This window comes from Paramormyrops kingsleyae, chromosome 8 (assembly GCF_048594095.1).
Source record: "Paramormyrops kingsleyae isolate MSU_618 chromosome 8, PKINGS_0.4, whole genome shotgun sequence".
NCBI classification, from domain to species: Eukaryota; Metazoa; Chordata; class Actinopteri; order Osteoglossiformes; family Mormyridae; genus Paramormyrops; species Paramormyrops kingsleyae.
The window spans coordinates 12,553,714-12,572,586 of record NC_132804.1 but is presented as its reverse complement, the minus strand read 5'-3'; the positions used below and the strand labels follow the sequence as shown (position 1 = coordinate 12,572,586).

At 41.6% G+C, this 18,873-nt stretch overlaps 1 protein-coding gene across 1 annotated transcript; it reads right to left on the bottom strand.

Moving 5' to 3' along the window:
- Positions 1-2,299: 2,299 nt before the first annotated feature.
- On the bottom strand, positions 2,300-17,479 carry wnt7aa (wingless-type MMTV integration site family, member 7Aa). Its single transcript, XM_023837573.2, has 4 exons — positions 16,047-17,479; positions 14,780-15,006; positions 8,580-8,851; positions 2,300-4,601 (listed from the first exon to the last, which is right to left on the bottom strand). The coding sequence occupies exons 1-4, from the start codon at positions 16,115-16,117 to the stop codon at positions 4,122-4,124; spliced, it is 1,050 nt and encodes a 349-aa protein (XP_023693341.1). The 5' UTR covers positions 16,118-17,479; the 3' UTR covers positions 2,300-4,121.
- Between the last annotated feature and the right edge of the window lie 1,394 nt (positions 17,480-18,873).

Here is an 18,873-nt window from a genome sequence, read left to right as displayed (position 1 = left end):
AGACAGCAGAGTAAGTGCAGGACAAAAAAAATTACATTATACACATCATACACAAGGTGCTTGACAGGAAGTTTGATTTGGAAACAACAGGCAATATGCACAAATGCAAAAAATGATGGCAGGAATCCAGCATCAACAAAACAAGAGAGATTCACTGCCATAAATCTACCACGACTGTCTGAATCCAGGTGTACTCTGGTGTGTTCTGAAAGGGTAATGAAACGTATGTTAGTAAATACAGCTGTATCAGATAAAAGCCGCACCTCAGATCACTGAATGATTTAGGAGCACCTGTAATGTTTATCGGAAAACATTGCAGAATTTAATTAGTCTTTCAATGAGTCGCTGGTGGCGTTTGCAGTTTCGATCTTGAAGGGCACTGTCTAAGGCAGTTTCACAATCCGGTCCTTAGGAACCGCAGACAGCCCACATTTTGCTCGTTCCCAGCTCCAAAATGTGGACTGTTTGGCAGAGAGCTTGGAGGGAGCAGAAACATGGACCTACTGTGGGTCCCCTAGGACCGGATTGGGAAACACTGGTCTAAGGGACTGACCTTGAGTGAGCTGTACTGCAGAATTGGGTATAATGGTCTCTCTTGCAGTGGTGTTCACCTGGCCGGACACTTCACCTGGACAGCAGCCGAAGAACGCTGGAGAGATGGTGAGGCCATGGATGATGTGCATATTGTAAACTGCAGCATTCACACAGATTGCAGGCTTTTCGGGGCAAAGTCAATTGTCCGTGTCTGTGTCTCTCTGTGATTAAAGGCCTTACGCAATGTACAAAGCTATTGAGCGGCTTGCTATGATAGCCTCTTGCCAAGTGTAAAAACAAACAAAATCACACAGCTCTACGGGAGCGTTAGGAATGGCATTCATTCAGAAACTCTGAATAGGGGCATGTAAGAGTTTTCGAAGCATCTCTTTTTCAAAAGCTTTTTAAGAAGAAAAAATATTTATGCCGCTGACCAAATAAGCGGATAAAGATGGATGCATGTAATACTTAAGATCTCAGAAGAATATTAAGCATAAAAATCTAGCAACTGGGACACAGTGTTCAAATGACCAGACCTATTAAAGCTAAAAAAAAAAAATCAGAAAAGACTCTTCCCACAATGTTGAAAAGCTAGTGCAATGCAACTGTTAGTTAGCGCCAAAACCTTAGTTTTAATTTAACCAAAGCCATTGGGGCAGCTGGCTTTCTCATGCGGGCGTCTATTGATGCAAAGTAAAGGAATGTTTTGTAAAGATTATTCCATGAGCTAAGATCTTTTCTGTCACTTGGAAAGAAATCCCTCTTGACATCATCCTTCACAATAACAGAGCTTTCCTTTTTTCCCCTCCTTCCTTTATTCCCTTTTAGACAAAATAAAGAGTGTCCCTAAGTTATCTGGTTTTTGCATAGTTAACATTTTGCTAATGGGTAGTCTGGCTTCTCTGGGAGACTCAGGGACATTTTCTGAAGCTCAGTTCCGTTGTTGTAGCAACGCAGGCTGGGGAGTGAATGAAACAGATGTCAGAGTGTCAGAAGCAGGGGGAAGGAAAACAATCTATCATCCGACAGCTCTCACTCCTCCTGCTCGAGCAAGTCATCGCTTTGACACCCCTCGGCACAGTAATCATCAATTAAGCTTCTTCAATAGCTGACCGTTCAATGCTAACACTTTCCATCTTCCCTCATGAGTTCTCTTTGTTCGCTATGCCTAGCTATTAGCCTGTCAGCCCTCAGTAAGTTAAGTTGCATTTTTTTTTTTTTGGTATTCTAGATCACCAAAATGTAAGAAATATGTTATTTCCCTGGAGATGTTTGCTTTTAAATTTGAAATGGATCAGGCCTGCAGCCTTTCAGACATGTTTTACGAGTTCCCCGTTCTAAGGCATTTAACACTTTGCCCCTGGGTATTACGTGCCACATTTTTCAGGGTGCACTAATGACTACTTATTGTGTCTTGTTATCAATTATATCACAATTTTATGGTTATATATAACACAATTAAATTTAATAAATTACCTAAACAGCAAGCATGTCCCCACTATTCAATATGTATTTAATTCCTTCGTCACAGATTAAAAACAAGGAAGCTTGAATGTCAGACAATATAAATTCTTGTTCTCTAGGAAGTAGCAGATAAACATTCTGTTTGGATTCCTGGATACTTCTGCAGCACAGGCACAATAAATCACTTTAACTTTCAATCTTGATAAAACAAAAGCAAATGTGACCTAACTAGTAAGGGAAGGAGTTATTAAAAGTATTTGTGCTGATTGTGACCTGCAACCCTTTCATATAAACACAAATGGCGTTTTTCTCACTTTTTATTGACCAAGCACATTAACAATGTTAATGTCAATTAATTAAAATGTTAACCTTTCTCCACAGTGTTAAAGAAGTTTGTTCAAGCTGTAAGCAAGCCACCCAACGATTTCAGGTAACAAATTAAAAAACATTCATTGCCACTTCTTGTGGTACTTTGCTAATTACATTATGATTGAGGATAAGAGAAATTTGATACTGTAGAGCTGACTTTTATTAACACTGTTTGAAACAAGGACATTTGAAATGTGATGTGGAATGGGTGTGGCAAATTATATTTGTAATCAAATTCTATGAGTATAAATTAGGTGAACATAAAAAATGTCTGCATCTGAATTTCTTTCACTCAAAAATGTTCTATATTTATTTCTCTTTGGTCATACAGTGTTATCCCCAAATATTCAGTTAGCGAGTTTTTACTGTTCTCTAGACAGTGATGAAAGCTAATACTGAAATTTAAAATGTCTATTTGCTTGTTTTGGACTTTTTTGAAGATAGTGTTGATATCACGCCAATCATTACCACATACCCTGTTCATTTATTGTGTGATATTCTGTTTCAAGGTAAACAAGCAAAGTTGTACACACTTACAGTCTCAGCAGGTCCAACGAATGCTTCACAGCACATGACAAAACCAGTTCATGTGTAAATGTAAGGCTGTGCTTGTGAAATGCTCTTTGAAACTCCACACAGCAATAGTTTTAAGGAAGGGATCGGGGTGATACTGAATTATACAAGATGAAATTATATAAATAAAATATTCATATAAAAATAATCTCTTACAAAATATACTCTCTGAACTAAGGATTCCCAGGAAAGGGAAATTAGTCTGAATGATCAGCTTTGCTTCTGGTGTCTTTAAAAAATAATTAGCATTGAGTTACTGTTGCCAAGTAACAAAGTCTATTTTTCTCTTTATAAATCACAGCCAATTCGATTTTCCAGACAACTAGCAGCATACAGAGGGGAAGAATGTTTCTAGAAAAATCTAAGCATTACCAGTTAGACCTGTAACAATACTATTTGCCACCACATTATATTACAGTAGTAATAAAGGTGTTTTTTTATGTACATAATCCAGTGTCTTGCTCGTTTGTAAAATTGCGATGCTGTCTTTCGTTTGTTGATGCTGTCTTTGTTCAGTTTCCATCAGCAAACACTTGAGAGAAAAAGCTCCCTAGATCTATTCAGTTTAGAAAAGTCCCGTATCGAAAGGAACGAAAATAAAATCAGTAGTTTCCTTAAATAAATTAATATTAGGTTTTTTTTTTGCATCTAAATAAAAAGTTAAATATCACAATTACGTGCTTTGTTTAGTTCATGCTGAGGAAATATACAGCTTCTCCCCACATGTCCCATGTGTATATGCGCTGGAAATTAGTAATTGGTGGAAAAAATAGGGGCTCCGCAGCTGAAGGATCAGACACAGAGGACAGTCCAGTTTGAACGCTGGAAGCCCAAAGGCTCGTCTGAAGCAGTGCAGCCCAGAGTGCGAGACCTCCAGGATGCGTGTGAGCCCACAGTCTCGCAGCAGGACTGATGGTCGTGCTGTCGATCCATCAGGCTGGCAAGGCGACATTGCTGTGTCGACTCATCCTCAGCAAATCACGTAAACAGCAGCGCCCGTCTTCTGATTCCCAGGGTAACCAGTTTCTGGCTCGTTTCAGAATCGAGGTGCATCACCCCGGGATCAGACGCAGAGTGATCACGTGCAAGCGATTCCTCTTCTCCCGTTTCCCCGCGACGCAGCAGAAACATGTCAGTAATGCACGCGAGTGAGGAGCGACCCCGCCAGTGCACGCAGGTGTTCATTTGCACGTGTACACCTCTGTCCTCTCGCTGCATGTGTTGCACTTGACATAGCAGCACCACAGGAACTTGCAGTTGCACTGCCAGACGCGCGAGTACTGGTGCGTGTTGTAGCCGCGCCCGCAGCACATGAGGTCGCAGCCGTTGGTCTGCGGCGCCGTCTTGTTGCAGATGCGCCCCTGCGTCCCCACGCTGCCTGTCACCGGGTCCTCCTCGCAGTAGTTGGGTGACTTGTCGATGTAGACCAGGTCTGTGTCCATGGGCTTGCGGTAGGAGTAGGGCTTCTTGACTTTGAGGAAGGTGGGTCGCTTGTTGCGGCTGGCCCGCACCGGCTCCACGTGCACCGCCTGGTGGTACTTGTCCTTCAGGATGTAGCCCAGCTGCCGGAACTTGGGCAGCGTGGTCCAGCACGTCTTGGTGGTGCAGGAGCCCGACACCCCGTGGCACTTACACTCCAGTCGCATGTTTTTCTCCAGGATCTGCATGGAGACGACAGGAAAACATCAGCCACCAGCTTCTGCCCTAACGGTACTTAGCACCTCCAGCAGACCATGCATCCAGCCTCAAAATATGCCTTCCTGCACTGTTATGAATCTTCAGAGTATCATTCCTAGGTCATGTTACATTTTCTTCCACAATCATTTTTCATTACTAACAATTTTATTTGGTTTAGCAATAGTGTCATCGGATTTTAAATAATCTTGCAGACTGAATCTTATTTTTTAATTCCCCGTACTGAAGTGAGCAATTCATTGCTGCAATTCAGAAAGGAGCAACTAATTTAGTAAAATATATATATTTTTATTAAAAAAACCCATTTAATACCATTTTAAAAAGAGCAGGGAAATACTACAGGTGGCTGAAGCCTGAATGACTGTTCTGTGCGAGGATCAGCGGGGTAACCTGAAATACACTGTGTGAAAGACGATCTCTCGGTACCCAGTAACAATAGCCCAGTGTATATTGTACACAGATAAATCCGTAGCATCATATTTCAGGGCCCCATGTTCAGTTGAGGGTATCCCTCTGTCTAGTCTGGATAAAGGCAAAACGTGGTATGATGCAATGTTTTTAACTTTGGAAGATATGCTTCAAAGACCTCTTTCCACACAGGAAGACTTATCAGGGATTATATAAACAGGGCCATTGTTGGTTTTTCAGCAGCCAGTAATAACTTATGATACCAGCTTTTACAGAGGAACACTTTCCTTGAAAATGAAAACATTAATTAAAATTAATTTAAAAAAAAAATCAAAAATGTTTGTCCTGTGCCCTTTTCTGTTGTTTTATTTTGTTTTTGCGCGATTGAGTAAATCCATGATACCCGGTACTTGTTATGCAGCTATAAAAGCCAATCGCCGTAATCTGAACTACCTTCAAGGGTGCAGAATTTGCCGTGAGCGGCCGGGAGCGAAGCCCGACCTCATTGGTTGGACGAAAGCGGGCGGCACTCGGGTGGCGTGATCAGAGATGTGTGTGAGGCTATGCAAATGAGCTGTCCCTGCCAGAATGAGGAATGGCACCATCTCGGATACTTTCCTCTTCACTGAGTAGGAACCATTGCACATTAGGCTGGATTTGCCCAAGTTTTAATTATTCCGTTTTGTGTCACTCCCAGTCTCTCTGTAGTCTCAAGAACAATTTCCTGCCATGCATGCAAATAAAACTTAACTTTTATCCTTCTATTTTTGTGCAGTACAATAGCAGCATGAACTACATAAACCATCTTCCCTATGGCAATACAGAGCGCTGTAGAAACTATTCATGTCCGTTTTAATAAGGTCACCTCTGGTGGCGACCAAATCGGTCTATTTTTCCAGTTCCTAAAAATATCAGATTTCATAGTGCTTTAATGGAGCAGACTCCATACTCCATTTACCAGTTTTGTCCTAAATATGAGCACTAGGTTCACGTGTTTTACAGCAACACTCTAAGTATGACTAATAAAGGCCCAGTGCAGCCCTGAGCTTCCATTCCACAAACTTTTGACTGCATGGGGGTTGGGGGTGAGCAGGGCACCCTAAGCCCTGCTTCAGGAAAGGGGGGTAAGGGTGAATGCTTCTCAAACAGAAGTTAATGTGAATCCTTTGGGGTCAGTCACCCCCCCCCCCCCCACAAAAGCTCTGTCCAGAGTGCTGAAATGTTCTCAACCTCAATCTCCGTCTGCGTGCTCCGGGTCACAGCTGCCAGACTGAATCACCGATCTGCAGGAATACCGGGACGGATGCAGCCATCGGGGGAAAACAGAAGAGCGGCGGCTCTCTGCTAACAAATGGTGGGCATTAGCGAAGTGTGAATGTATAGAAATGCAAAGGGGGTGTGCGTATGAGGGGGAGGGGTGCCCAGAAACGGGATGCCCCACACTGGAGACGGAAACAGAGCCGCTTTATAGCCAGGACAGAGCAATGTCTTTATCCCACTAAATCCTGCATAAATATCAGACTCCGCCGAGACCCTCTGAAAGGCAATTAGCCAGGAGCAGCTGAACGGCCTTAATAAAATACAAACACATTACTATCTAAACTTTTGACAAAAAAACTCCACCCGAAACATTATATCATCGTATTTTATTCATCACTGGGTTACTGACGTTTATGCATGTACCCTGAAGAAAGAACCGGCTCTTTGTGTTCCCGATTATCTTGCATTTTTGCCGTCGTGAATCAAAAAATTTATATCGCTATTTTTAAATTAAGAGCAACCTCCTGATCGTCAGTTTCCCATGAATACTAGATGCAAAAGATAAACAGCAGTTTAGCCAATGGCACAACGATCACTGGCAGTGCCAGCTATCATTTTCCTCTGTATATTTTCATACTAGTGACGACAGAATCGCCGTTTGGCATTCATTCCAACCATGGCATAAACAAATAGAGGAAACGCATTGTGTTAACGAACGCCGGGCGGACGTTGGCCTGTCATCAATCCTTTCAATCGATCAAAGTGTACATCTAGGCCTGTATGTCTTCATGGACCTGCGGTTAATCGGAGCCGAAGCTGCTTTAAATGCCAGATAAGCTCTTACGGCGACTGTCCGCAAAACGGTGCGACTTTCGCAGCATCCAGTTACACCTCGGCAGTGGGTAACAATGAGAGCCGCAGAGTGAAGGATTATCAGAATGTGTGGCTGGCTGCTCCTGTGACAGCACTACAGTATGAGAGCTGTAATGCTCTTCTTTTACAGTATCATTGTGTGCGCCTCACACAGATCTGCTGTGTAATCAAACTCTGCCACTAACATGGCCACCTCTGAAAGCCTCCCAGTATTTCGTTACCCTAACTCTCCTTAATCTTTGTCTGACTGCCCATATCCTTGGCAGACGTTCCCAGCCCGAGGGCACGGTAGGGATTTACAAATCACAACAAGGTTACAGCGCAATTCCTGCGGCCGTTAACTCGTTCTGCTCTAGTTTCATCTTCGTTTATCTTTGCATTTTTTTTTTTTTCGGGGAGGGGGGGTTGTCTCATTGGTGTAATCAATTCAGTAAGTGCAATAAAAGATAGTTGTTTTCCATTTAAAAAGACTTTGGGGTAGGCTGTGGCATCATGCTGGCTGGGAGACTTTGTGCTATATGTAGTGCAGTGCTTCAGGGCTTCCTAAAAAAAGGTTCAGCCCCAAAGAGAGGTTCTGCCTTTGAACCCCTGAGAAAAACACTCAGCTACATACACCCAGCTTTCTACAGCTCTATAAAAGGACAATTCCCATATAAATTCAAGCATAAAAGTTTGTCATGTTAGAAAAGCTCTGATAAACTGATAAGCTGTTCTCATAATGTAATTATGCATCATTAAGCCTTTTTTTAAAAAACAAAAAGCATAAAATAAAAAAAAAAACATAAAGTTTGTTATTGTCCTGTTTGTGAGCTAGTTGACAATTGTAACCCACCCATAAACAGGACCCGAACAAGATCGGAAAACAGCAAGAAATCTTGCATCCTGCAAATCTTGCAGTTAGAAAGCCAGCCTGTTTGCAGAGAGCCCGCTAATCGCTACGCCGTAGCACCTGGGAGACACAAGTACACCATGCTAAAGAGCTCAGAGCAGCAGGCTACTCTAAACATCTCAAGGACTTGACTTCAGCTATTATTTCTGCAAGTGTGTTTTTCCAATCGGCTTCGTTTGATTTCTACTGTATAAATCAATCTTGCTCACAGCCTACACTATTTCTAAAGTCCTTCTTCACAGGATGTGTTGATTGCCACACCTCTGGATGATGAAACCTAACAAAATAACTCACTTTAGGAGAGTGAGCCGGGGATCACTTTGAATCTGGCCACACACTGCTCTCAGTGAAATTCACTTCACATGCAGCAAACTAATATTTGCTGTCTAGCGGGACTGTATTAGATGAGTGAGTCATATATAAGAGAACTCCCCTAATGACATTATAGACATACAGGTTGCTCTGAGCTGTTTGAAGCCAGCCAATAATGCAGCAACAGAAGTGGGCACCGTACCTTCCGTCCAGCCCTGTTGTTATGCAGGTTCATCAGAGTCCTGGCGTTCTGCTTGATCTCCCGCGCGTCCACGAACACCTTGGAGAAGTTGAGGCCGTAGCGGATGTCCGCAGAGCAGCCCCCCCACTTCCAGCCTTCCTCCTGGTTGTAGAAGCCCTGCTTCTCCTTGTCGCAGCTGCAGTCGCTCAGGTTCCCCTGCGTGCAGGCTGCGGTGATGGCGTGAGCCACGCCGGCAGCGATGATGGCATACGTGAAGGCGGCCTCCTTGCTGCCTGCAAGAGAAGAGGATTTTTTTTTTTTTAAGTGTTAAATCGCTGACAACAAGATTCAATGCTTCATGCGGTATCTGGTCTCCTTTACATACTTGACATAGTTCTCCTTTCAGATAGCATTCAGGAGTAATAAAATGCATTCAAACTGCCAAGCCCCATTCATTAATCAGGCCTCCGTTTTGCAAATGAACTGCAGCATGTATTAGATCCGGAGGGCACAGTGGCCAGTTTAGCGGTGGAATAGTATGGAATACAGATCCAAAAAAAAGAGGGAATATATTTCTGGTAAATACAGAATATTCATAGTAAAAGGTTTTAGAAAATAGGCTATTTTCCCTTGGTTTTATTTAAAAGAGAGGTGGGGGTTAGAGGCTCGGTTTCTGCGAAAGGTTTTAAGAAGGTCCTACAGGAGAGGAAGGAAGAGTCCATCCATTAAGTTGGCACAATCGTGAGCAGTCCATTAAGGAACAATGCGATGGAAAACGGTGGGGCCTCCTGCTTATAATTCAGTCTGGCCACTGCTTCAGTTTTCGTCACGGGCTGGTGACACCCTCTAGGTGAGCGTGGTATCGCTGGGCTGGCCAGGCCAACGAAACCGACCTTTTCCAGCTGACCGTCCACGGCGTTTTTGTGCAGGGCAAAGGTCGACACGCAATCGGCAGACAACAGGGAAGCCTGGAGGCAGCATCTTTACATTGCCGCTAAGATAAACGATACATCATCGTCTATATGCATGCATAGTGTACAGATAATTCAAAGTGGAGCCTGATACACACACTAGTGAAATACCTAGCAGTTTTGGCACTACACTTTAACAATCGCTACACAAATATTGGCGGTAGTGCTTATGAACAATCAAAGAATGTTTATAAATATCATACACTGGACGATTAAATAAGTAACTGGAGTAACTGGAATGAGGTTCTGTGATCTCTAACAATTGGAAGTGTTTCCACGATTTTGGCCACTAGTGTAAATGTGAGATTCACTTAGAATTCGGCTGCCACCTAGATCAGAATGTCCTCTGAATGCGTTTGGCATAGACTAGCCCACATATCCTGGCAGCTACTTCAGGCAAGATTGAAATTCCACGGATTAGATGTGTTACGGAAGTAAAGCACTAAAATAAAGGGAGAATGTTTGTGCTCATAACTGCATAACTGCCAGGAGTTTGTATTAACCCATGTGGGTTTAAATTGTGTAGAAACATCAGTTTATGAGTGATCCTTGGGGTCACTGGCATTCTGACTTAAAGGTGCCCCTAGTGCACTAATAAAAGCTTATAAACATAACAACAGCATGATATTAGTTTGCATCAAGGTTGTGACCAAGCAAAATTTCTGAAGATGCCAAATGCCTATTGTTCAACCATCAGACCTACAGTAGACACACTTGCTGCATCAGTATATTTATTTTATGCATTAATAGTTATTAGAGTTACCAATATTAGCATCTGCAAAAGAAGCGTCTGCATTTTCCTGGTAAGAAACCTCTCTATGATTTTGTTGTTACCAGCCTGACATTTCAGCTTACCATTTAAAAACAATTCATGAATTCTATTCTCGCCAACGTTCTTCTAAAGGACAAAAAAAAAGAAAATTTGTTGATTACATAGAAAAAAACAACTGAAAATGTATGAATGCTTTTGCTCTTATACACAGCACCCATGCCTAAATGCAGGTGTCTGAGAGATGGGAGAAAATAAGCATACATTTTTGCACTGGCATTTTTTCAGTGCACAGTTTGGTGGGGTTCTCTGTAATAGCTAGAGATGACATAAACACGAATAAGAAACAGCGAAACATTAAGGGACGTGTGGGCTGTGTCACAGCATGGCCCGAAAGATCAGGCACACTTAGTACCTCGGGAAAGACCAAAATCACACCACCTGCTCAGTGTCCTTAAGTGCTACAGCACTTAAAAAGCGCTTGAAAAAAATGTGAGAAAGCATGTGGACCAGCTGCGATGAAATGACATGCACGGCATTCCTTTCGAGAAGTGGTTTATGTGCCTGCCTGCTACCGGCAGGCCATCAAAGGCAATGACAGACGCAGATTTCCCTATAGCTGAAAAACAGGCGCGTCTGTAGCAGTGTGGTCGGCCAGGCCTCCACTCTCATAAGGAGGACAGGTGTTCGTAAAATCACATATTTACACTCATCAGGTACAAACGAGTCATTCATATTCATTTCCAAATAATTCACTGCCTCAGTGATTCAGGTAATATAAATGCCTGTTTTATTTTATTTTTTAACACAGGCTGCAAAGTCTTCCACAACAAAATTTTTTAGACTTAAGTATGAGTATGGAAATCGTTGCCTCAAAATCCAGGGATTCGTTCCACTTTCCGTTCAAATTTACAATAATATAATGCTACTCACTTTGTACTTCAAGTCCACAATAGTTGGTCACATAAAGTCACATTTCAAGCATGTTTCAACAAAATGAAAGCAAAAATTTGAATATAAACCCCTTTTTGTTCTAGGATACTGCTGAATGATGTGCATTTCTACATTAGTCCTTCAATAGCTAAATTTAATTAGATAATGATTGTGTTACTTGAAGCACGGCTCTACCTGAAACAATATGAAGAGATTCCTGGTTCCTCCCCTAAACCTGAGTTATGTGCTAACCTGCTTTCGATAAACATCTTGGACGAGTGCCCTTGAAATCTGAAAAAAGGTTTAAGCATCAATTATGCAAAGGGGGATTTATGAATTGCATGGGAACCATGCCAGTGTAGAAGGTGTGTCTGTGATTGCTAACTCTCTCTGCTCCAAACTGTCAAAACCACTAAACTTTTGCAGCAAAACAAGGCAAAAACCTTCAAACTCCATCCTATCGAATACATAATATAGCTGTTCAAATCAATGTACACAAAAACCCGCGCTACCGATTTAAAAAGTCAGTCGGACATGATTGTCTTGACCCGAGATTCTCAATTAAGACATCTGAAGGAGTAACCAAACATTCTGCTTTAAAAGTCTTTCTGCTGCTGCTGCAAATGCAACAGGTTCATGTGAACTCCTAAGAAAGTGTGCCTGTCTGGACTTGAGGCATTTATGCCATTAGCAGGAGAACTATTTTATGCACATTCAGGAGTGTAGTTAAACAAGAGAGCCCAGAAAAACCATTCACCTCCAAGGTAAAAATAACACAAGAAATATAGTCATAACTACATACCTACGCAAGTCTCTGTTTCCCTCTCTCTCTCTCACTTTCTCTCTCTCTCTCTCTCTCTCTCTATATATATATATATATATATATATATATACACACACACACACACACACACACACACACACACACACACACACAGAATCTGATTATACATCAAATGCAGGCCCACAATTGCAGTGGCACATTTCTCAATCTCATGCTGCAATGAGCACCCCTCACCCGCACGCACCCGCTATGAACAATGCCATTCATCTCACAGGCCTTCAGCGGCCGCACAGACAATAGCCGGTGGGGCCAGTGAGACCAATCTGGTTATCACGGCTGTCTACCTTCAGGTCATCAGCATAGGACAGCAATTGAAGCGAGGCACCTAGATCCTTCCACTAAGCACAACACACTCACTGGCAAATGGCTAAGGGTGTCACAAGCAGGGACGGTCAACCAAATAGGCCACTGCATACCTTATTACCATCACACTACAAGCATACTACAAGCATATAGCGTGCTGTTTCTTATTATATATGGAGTAAATTCACTCATGTTAAGTTATGGAGAAATAAGGGCCCATTGCCTGATCACAGAGGCTTCTGCGACTCATAAAACTTGCTTGTCTGAGGAGCAGGAATAAAATATGAGTTTACCCTCAGTGCCATGTGCAAGTCTGCGCAGATTACCGTGTTACTGCAGGGCTCAGTGCACAATCTTTGAAGTGCTGCCTGGATTCGAGAGCGCGGCCAGGGGAGAGCGGGAGAAGCATGTCGATTATGACTCTCTATGTGTCTGCCAGACAGTGTAGGTCGCCTGAGTTACCGTCAGCCACCTCCAACTACACAACAGTCCCAGTTTCGTGCTCCCACCAACCCAAGACCTGTGGTTCTCCTCCAAACCCTGTGTGGGGCCATTCCCCAACGTGCCGCTGGCTCAGTGGAACCAGCACGGTCCATAAACTGCCCTTACTATGTTGGAGGAACCTGTAATAGAATTATGCACATGCACACATGTTTAAAAAACACACATTTCAAATCAGTGCAATATCTGTGTAGACCAGGGGTGTCAAACTGCAGTCCTGGAGGGCCGGAGCCCAGTGTAGCTTAGTTCTTTCCCTGTTCCACCACAAATTATTCAGCTCAAGATCAGGTGTGTTAAATGAGGGGAAACCCAAAAATGTGCAGGGCCACGACCCCCCAGGACTGGAGTTTGACACCCCTGGTGTAGACCCTTCCTACATACTTTGTCCACTGCATTGATCTGTTTATCTTCTCATTATGCTTATATTCACAGTAATCTTCACCTCAAAGGCCAGTTACTGCATCTTCAAAGTTTCAGTTCAGCAGAAGTAAAAAAGTAGAGGTATAAAGTTGCCTGATAAGACCTCAAGCTTTCATTGAAAAAAGAATGAGAATCGAAAAGCAACAGATTCTTTTACACTCAGAGGTTCTACAAGCTTTTAGGGTGTTCCACAGTTCTTCTAAGAGGTGAACAGAGAGAACTTTGTGGTGAATGGAAAATGCCCTGCAGAAGTTCACGGAGATAACTTCCAACTAGCTTTAATAAATTAAGGATTTCATTTTGTCACAAAAAATTCTTCACACTTCAGTAAACGCTCATCAATATACTCCCCTGCCAAAATGTATACATAACCGACAAAAACACTCATAACTTAACAGGGGCTTATTGCAATTTCCTTAACTGATTGAAAATGTTATATAAATAAATATTATGAAGTACAAATATATAAGACTGACTGCCGTTTAAGTTACTTTTTCAGTTCAAGAAGAGTTAAGCTTTTCGTTAATGGTTGAAAGATTCTTTAACATTTCCCCAAATTCTTGCACGGATGCACATTTGACCGACGTCGTGACGGAAATATGAGGTAAGAGGCATGGCGTGTCAAGCCAAACGCTTCCCGCCGATTCTGCTGTAAGTTTACGTGTTTCCGCATTGAAATGCCCTGTCCTGTTCCCTGCAACGTATTTAGTGTGGTTAAGTCACTGCCGCAGCACATAAACAAGATTTTAACAGTTTATTGCATTTAATGTATTTATTTAAATCCTAAATGATCGAACTGCAAGCCGACAAAAAAGTGAGAAATACTGACCAAGTTTTTTTCTTCTTCTTCTTTTTTTTTTTAATACATGAAGTCAGTATATGCTTTTCGAAACGTGTTTGCTTCTATTGAATCCTTAATCCTTGCGACACTACCTATTATTTTCCTCAAAAATCATTATTCAAACAGGTGGTTTCACTTCACGTGAATGGGTAAATATGACTCTTAACTTCACTGAAGTATGCCATTATCTGTCTTTATAAATAAAACTCAGCGAATCCCATTCTGATTCATTGCCCATTGACCAATCTTTCTTCTAGGCTGTAATGGAAAAGGCTGTGGATATAAACACCAGGATGTCAAAACGGCAGTGAGTTATGAGATTTAGGGCTTAATTAAAGGGATGTAATAGCAATAAAAATACGTACTGCGCATGACACAAGATAATAGGTATATTACTCTCTCTAGCGCGTCTCACCAGTTGTTTCAGCTTGTCCCACAAACGGTAAACCACTCCGTTACTCATCAATATTTGTTTGGCTGAAAATTGTAGGGTCAAACTTGAGTGAGGTGCAACGGCAAAACACGTAATAATAATAATAATAATAATAATAATGGGCCTAATAATTGTTGACTGTTGCATAACAATATGAACATAGTTAGCTATTATTTGTGTCGAGGCTGAGCAGATTTGTAACATACCCACTTTCAGCTCTTTTCCAAAGACGGTCCTCTCCCCGAGCGCAGAGCAGTTCCAGCGTCCGTTCTTGAACTGGAACTGGCACTCGTTGATCCCCATTTGGGCTCCCTCTCCGATCACTATGATAGCATCTGGTCGGCTTTGACAGATAGTCCGTTGACGAGGAGCCAACCCGGGAATTTTGTTACAGATTATACTGGCTCCCAGCGCAACCACCGACGAAAAGCCCCTGTAAAATGCCATAGACAGGTAATTGAAAGAAAACATTAAGTATCTTGGATAGCGTAGTTTTATTGAAATACCTGTTGCTTAAACTGATTGGATGCCTGTTTCATTAAAGTATTGTATTAGGCCTATATATAATGAGACAAATTTTTTATAACATTTGTCCCTGTATGTTAATGTGCGCTGCACTATATAAAACGCTGAATTTTCGTTTATTTTCTTCGTGTTCCGACTTTCGCTCATCACGAGCAAAATGTGGAGAACTATAACGCTGTTTTATTCCAAAAAATATAATCGGAAAAGTGTATCCACGTGTTTATAGGACATATTGATTTAAATCAAGTGCAAGGAGTATCCTGCCCTTATGGCTTTAACTTGGATAACGATGAATCGGACCATCTAGATTTAACACGGATAACATGCTCACGATAGATCAGTGTGGCATGGACCACACACTCTATGGACTTAAGTTAAGCAAAAACACACGGTTTCGTGGAAGGAGCTGCCTTTAATTTTAGAATTGCTTAGTTGTTAATCAATTATAAAAGAGCTAGAACTATGTTTAGAGATTGCACAGAATGTATTTTATGTCACCATATTGCGAAATAGCCTGTTGGTTTGTAAGACATGTAAATAGGCCTCATTCATTCAAAATACTTTCTCGCTGTTACTGAAAAAAAATCTGAACTTCCAATTTTCACAATGTTCTAGCTCAAAATAATTTGATAACATTGTGATTATCACTACTTTCTACCTAGTCTTTATCATATCTGCCTGTCTCTTTCTCATTTTCAACCACTGGTTTCAACCTTGCACAGTACTTCATAGAATTATTTTTACTTAGATTCATTTGCATATTCTGCTACAAGAACGCAGGGCTATTTTTAAGACAGATTGTTTTCCTAAATTCTTCAAACTGTTGTTATTGGGCATAGTAGGAATGGTGGTGTAAACGTCCCTTTTAACGCCCAGAATCTCACATCTACTTCTGAAAGTAAAGCATTATCAGGTCTCAACACGCTAAGACTTAAACTGGATACTCACCCAATTTTCATATACACAATTCCCAGGCAAAGGAAAATATGGAAAATCCAACGTCGCGTTTTCCTGCTCATGATGTTTACACTTTCCCCCCTTTTTATGAATGACTGGAGAAGAAATTATTTGCACGTAAATGTTCTTGGTTCGACAGCCTGACACAAATGCAAAAAAGTGAACTCCGATGTTATGGTACAGACAGAATAAAGATCAGCGGCGCATAGTGAAGATCCCTCTCTCGAAAAGCAGTGTTTATATCCTGGGATGGCTGTTTTGTGGGCTTTATGTGACACTCGACGGCATGTCGCAGGTAACTCTAACAGACAGTTGCGCGACCTGCGCAGAAAGCTTACAGTTTCTGCACTTCCCACAGGTTCTATATCTACTTCATCTGCCAGGGCGTGTTCTGGGAAGAAACAGAGCCCATCTCTTGAGTCTCATGAATAATACTGGTGAGGACGTTTACCATTGTACTGAGAACAAACCCAGCGACCCGACCAGCATCGCGGAGATTTCGATGGAAATCGGGAAATTAGTCGCATTAAATATGTGATGAAAGCAGTCGTCTTAAAATGAAAGAATCAAAAATCAAAATCAAAAGGGCCCTTCGGGCATTGGGATCTCTGCTGATACGGGACGCGGAGGCAGCACACGGACCTTTTTCCTTTGCTTATCTCTGTAGCATTATATTTAAGTCTGATGATCGAATGAAAGGGAGGGAAAAGCTTACGGAAAGGAAACACTCCTCCTTAAATAAGATTGCATTCTATGGATGCGACACTCTTTCCTTTAGAGAATAATTTTATCTATTTTCCAGTTCTCAGACGCTCCACCCTTCTTCCAAGAGGTCACTTGGGTGACTTTTAATACTATTTTAGCTTTTTCTGCGCACTTGATTTATGAGGCGAGATTGCAATGTTGTGATACTGATAATTCTATTAGCAGTAACTCCCATGGTCCGATAACAGTGACAAGTGGCCCACAGGCAACTTAATCGACCCATGAACTCTCAAATTAGCTTCTGGACATTTATACAAAAGTGTAGTTCTATATGTCTATAATCACAAAACATCAACATCTTTTCGGCAGTTTTGTATCACTATAAAATGTCTCCATTTATAAACGTTACTGCATATTATACAGTTATAAAGTTGAAGATTTTAATCTCTGGTATGAAGATAAGCCAGAAAGGGACAACTTAAAAATCTCAAACAAAATCCTCAGAAAGTGAAACATTTGTATACCATCATTGACAACTTCTAAGTGTACTGAAAATTAACATTTCATCTTTTGTTGTCTTTTACATAGGTTTGTGATTATACCTTTTGTGACTGCGCCACCTGGAGGGCAAAATTGACCACTTTTAGTACCTCCAGAGCGTTTACTTTAACGCAAGTAATAAGAAATCGCATAGGTCACGTGATTGTAGTTACATTTAAGGAAATTACTGTATAGAATTACACAAATGTATTAAATTCCAAAACAAAATTTAAAAACCCAGAAAGCAAATCAAGCCTGTAGCAAAAATGATTTATAATTTATTAACTATATGGTGTGAGAACTACAAGTTGTATTTAATGAAAATTTTGACTGATAGCATAAATATTTGAATGGTTATATGTATATGTGTGTGTGTGTGTGTGTGTGTGTGATTATGAACCTAATAGCATGCAGGACTGGAGGCAAACCCACAAACCCATAGTACTTACTCCATAGGTGCAGGTCCAATTAAATGGCCCCACCTCATCACTTGCTGCCATCCCATAATGACCTGACAGTACTGCATTAGCTTAGCTTTCAAAAGCTGGCACTGCTCCCACATACTGTAATACTCACTTCAGTGCTGCTGTAAAGAGTGTGGGGGGGGGGGCAGTGTTTGGATGGTGGTTTAGGACAATTCAATGAGTCACGGGGGCCCAAAAAAAATTTGGAACACAACTGGATTGGTCTGGTCTGGTTTGGTCTGAGCTGGTCTGGATTGGTCTGGGTTGTGCCCGATGCAATACGCTTTCCTGGGGCACCCCTGAATCACCTGGTTCTAAAGTCAAATGAGCACTGAAAGAAGGAGCTAGAAGCTTCAGATGAATGCAGACTCTTCAGCACTGTCCCATCAGCTAATCAGAACCCGCAGCTTATTTATCCAATCAGCACTCTTGTATTATTGCATGTTTGCACTACATTGTTCTTTACGGTATTCACTGAATGGATGTTGGCTCGTTTCAATGCACACATCTGCTAACTTGTGCTTATGAGGAGGTGATATATACTGCTCTATTAAATGCTTCATCACTCTTTGACTTCCACTCACAATGCCAACCAAAAAATTGCTGTTTTATATATATATATTCACCGCCGATAAAAATAATTAGCACATACTACTTTACATGTATATTTTTCATTCCTCCCATGTCTGTATACATGTTTGTAGTTGCCTATTAAGTACAGCTCTCCTCATGCTTGCCCACAGTAGAAGAGCAGGGGATGTGTGCCTTTGTATTATCGATGTCCTCAATATCATATACAGACATATAGTGGCTTGCAGGAAGGTGAGAAAAGAAAAAGTGACCAGATCTTCACGACTGACAGATGTTATCATCTTATGTATCAGGGGTTAATTCGAACAGCCACACCTCACTTAAGTGTCCAATGTGCATTTCAAACACACTTAAGTATTTTCTGTGATTAAAACATTTTTTTCTGTATGCAGTCTTAATGGGGGACCAGAAATATTTACTTCAGCATTCTCACGTATTTCAAATGGTGCATGTTTATTCCGATAAGCTGTGGGCTGTTGGTTGATTTCTTTCCACATCTACATGTGGGCACAATAATG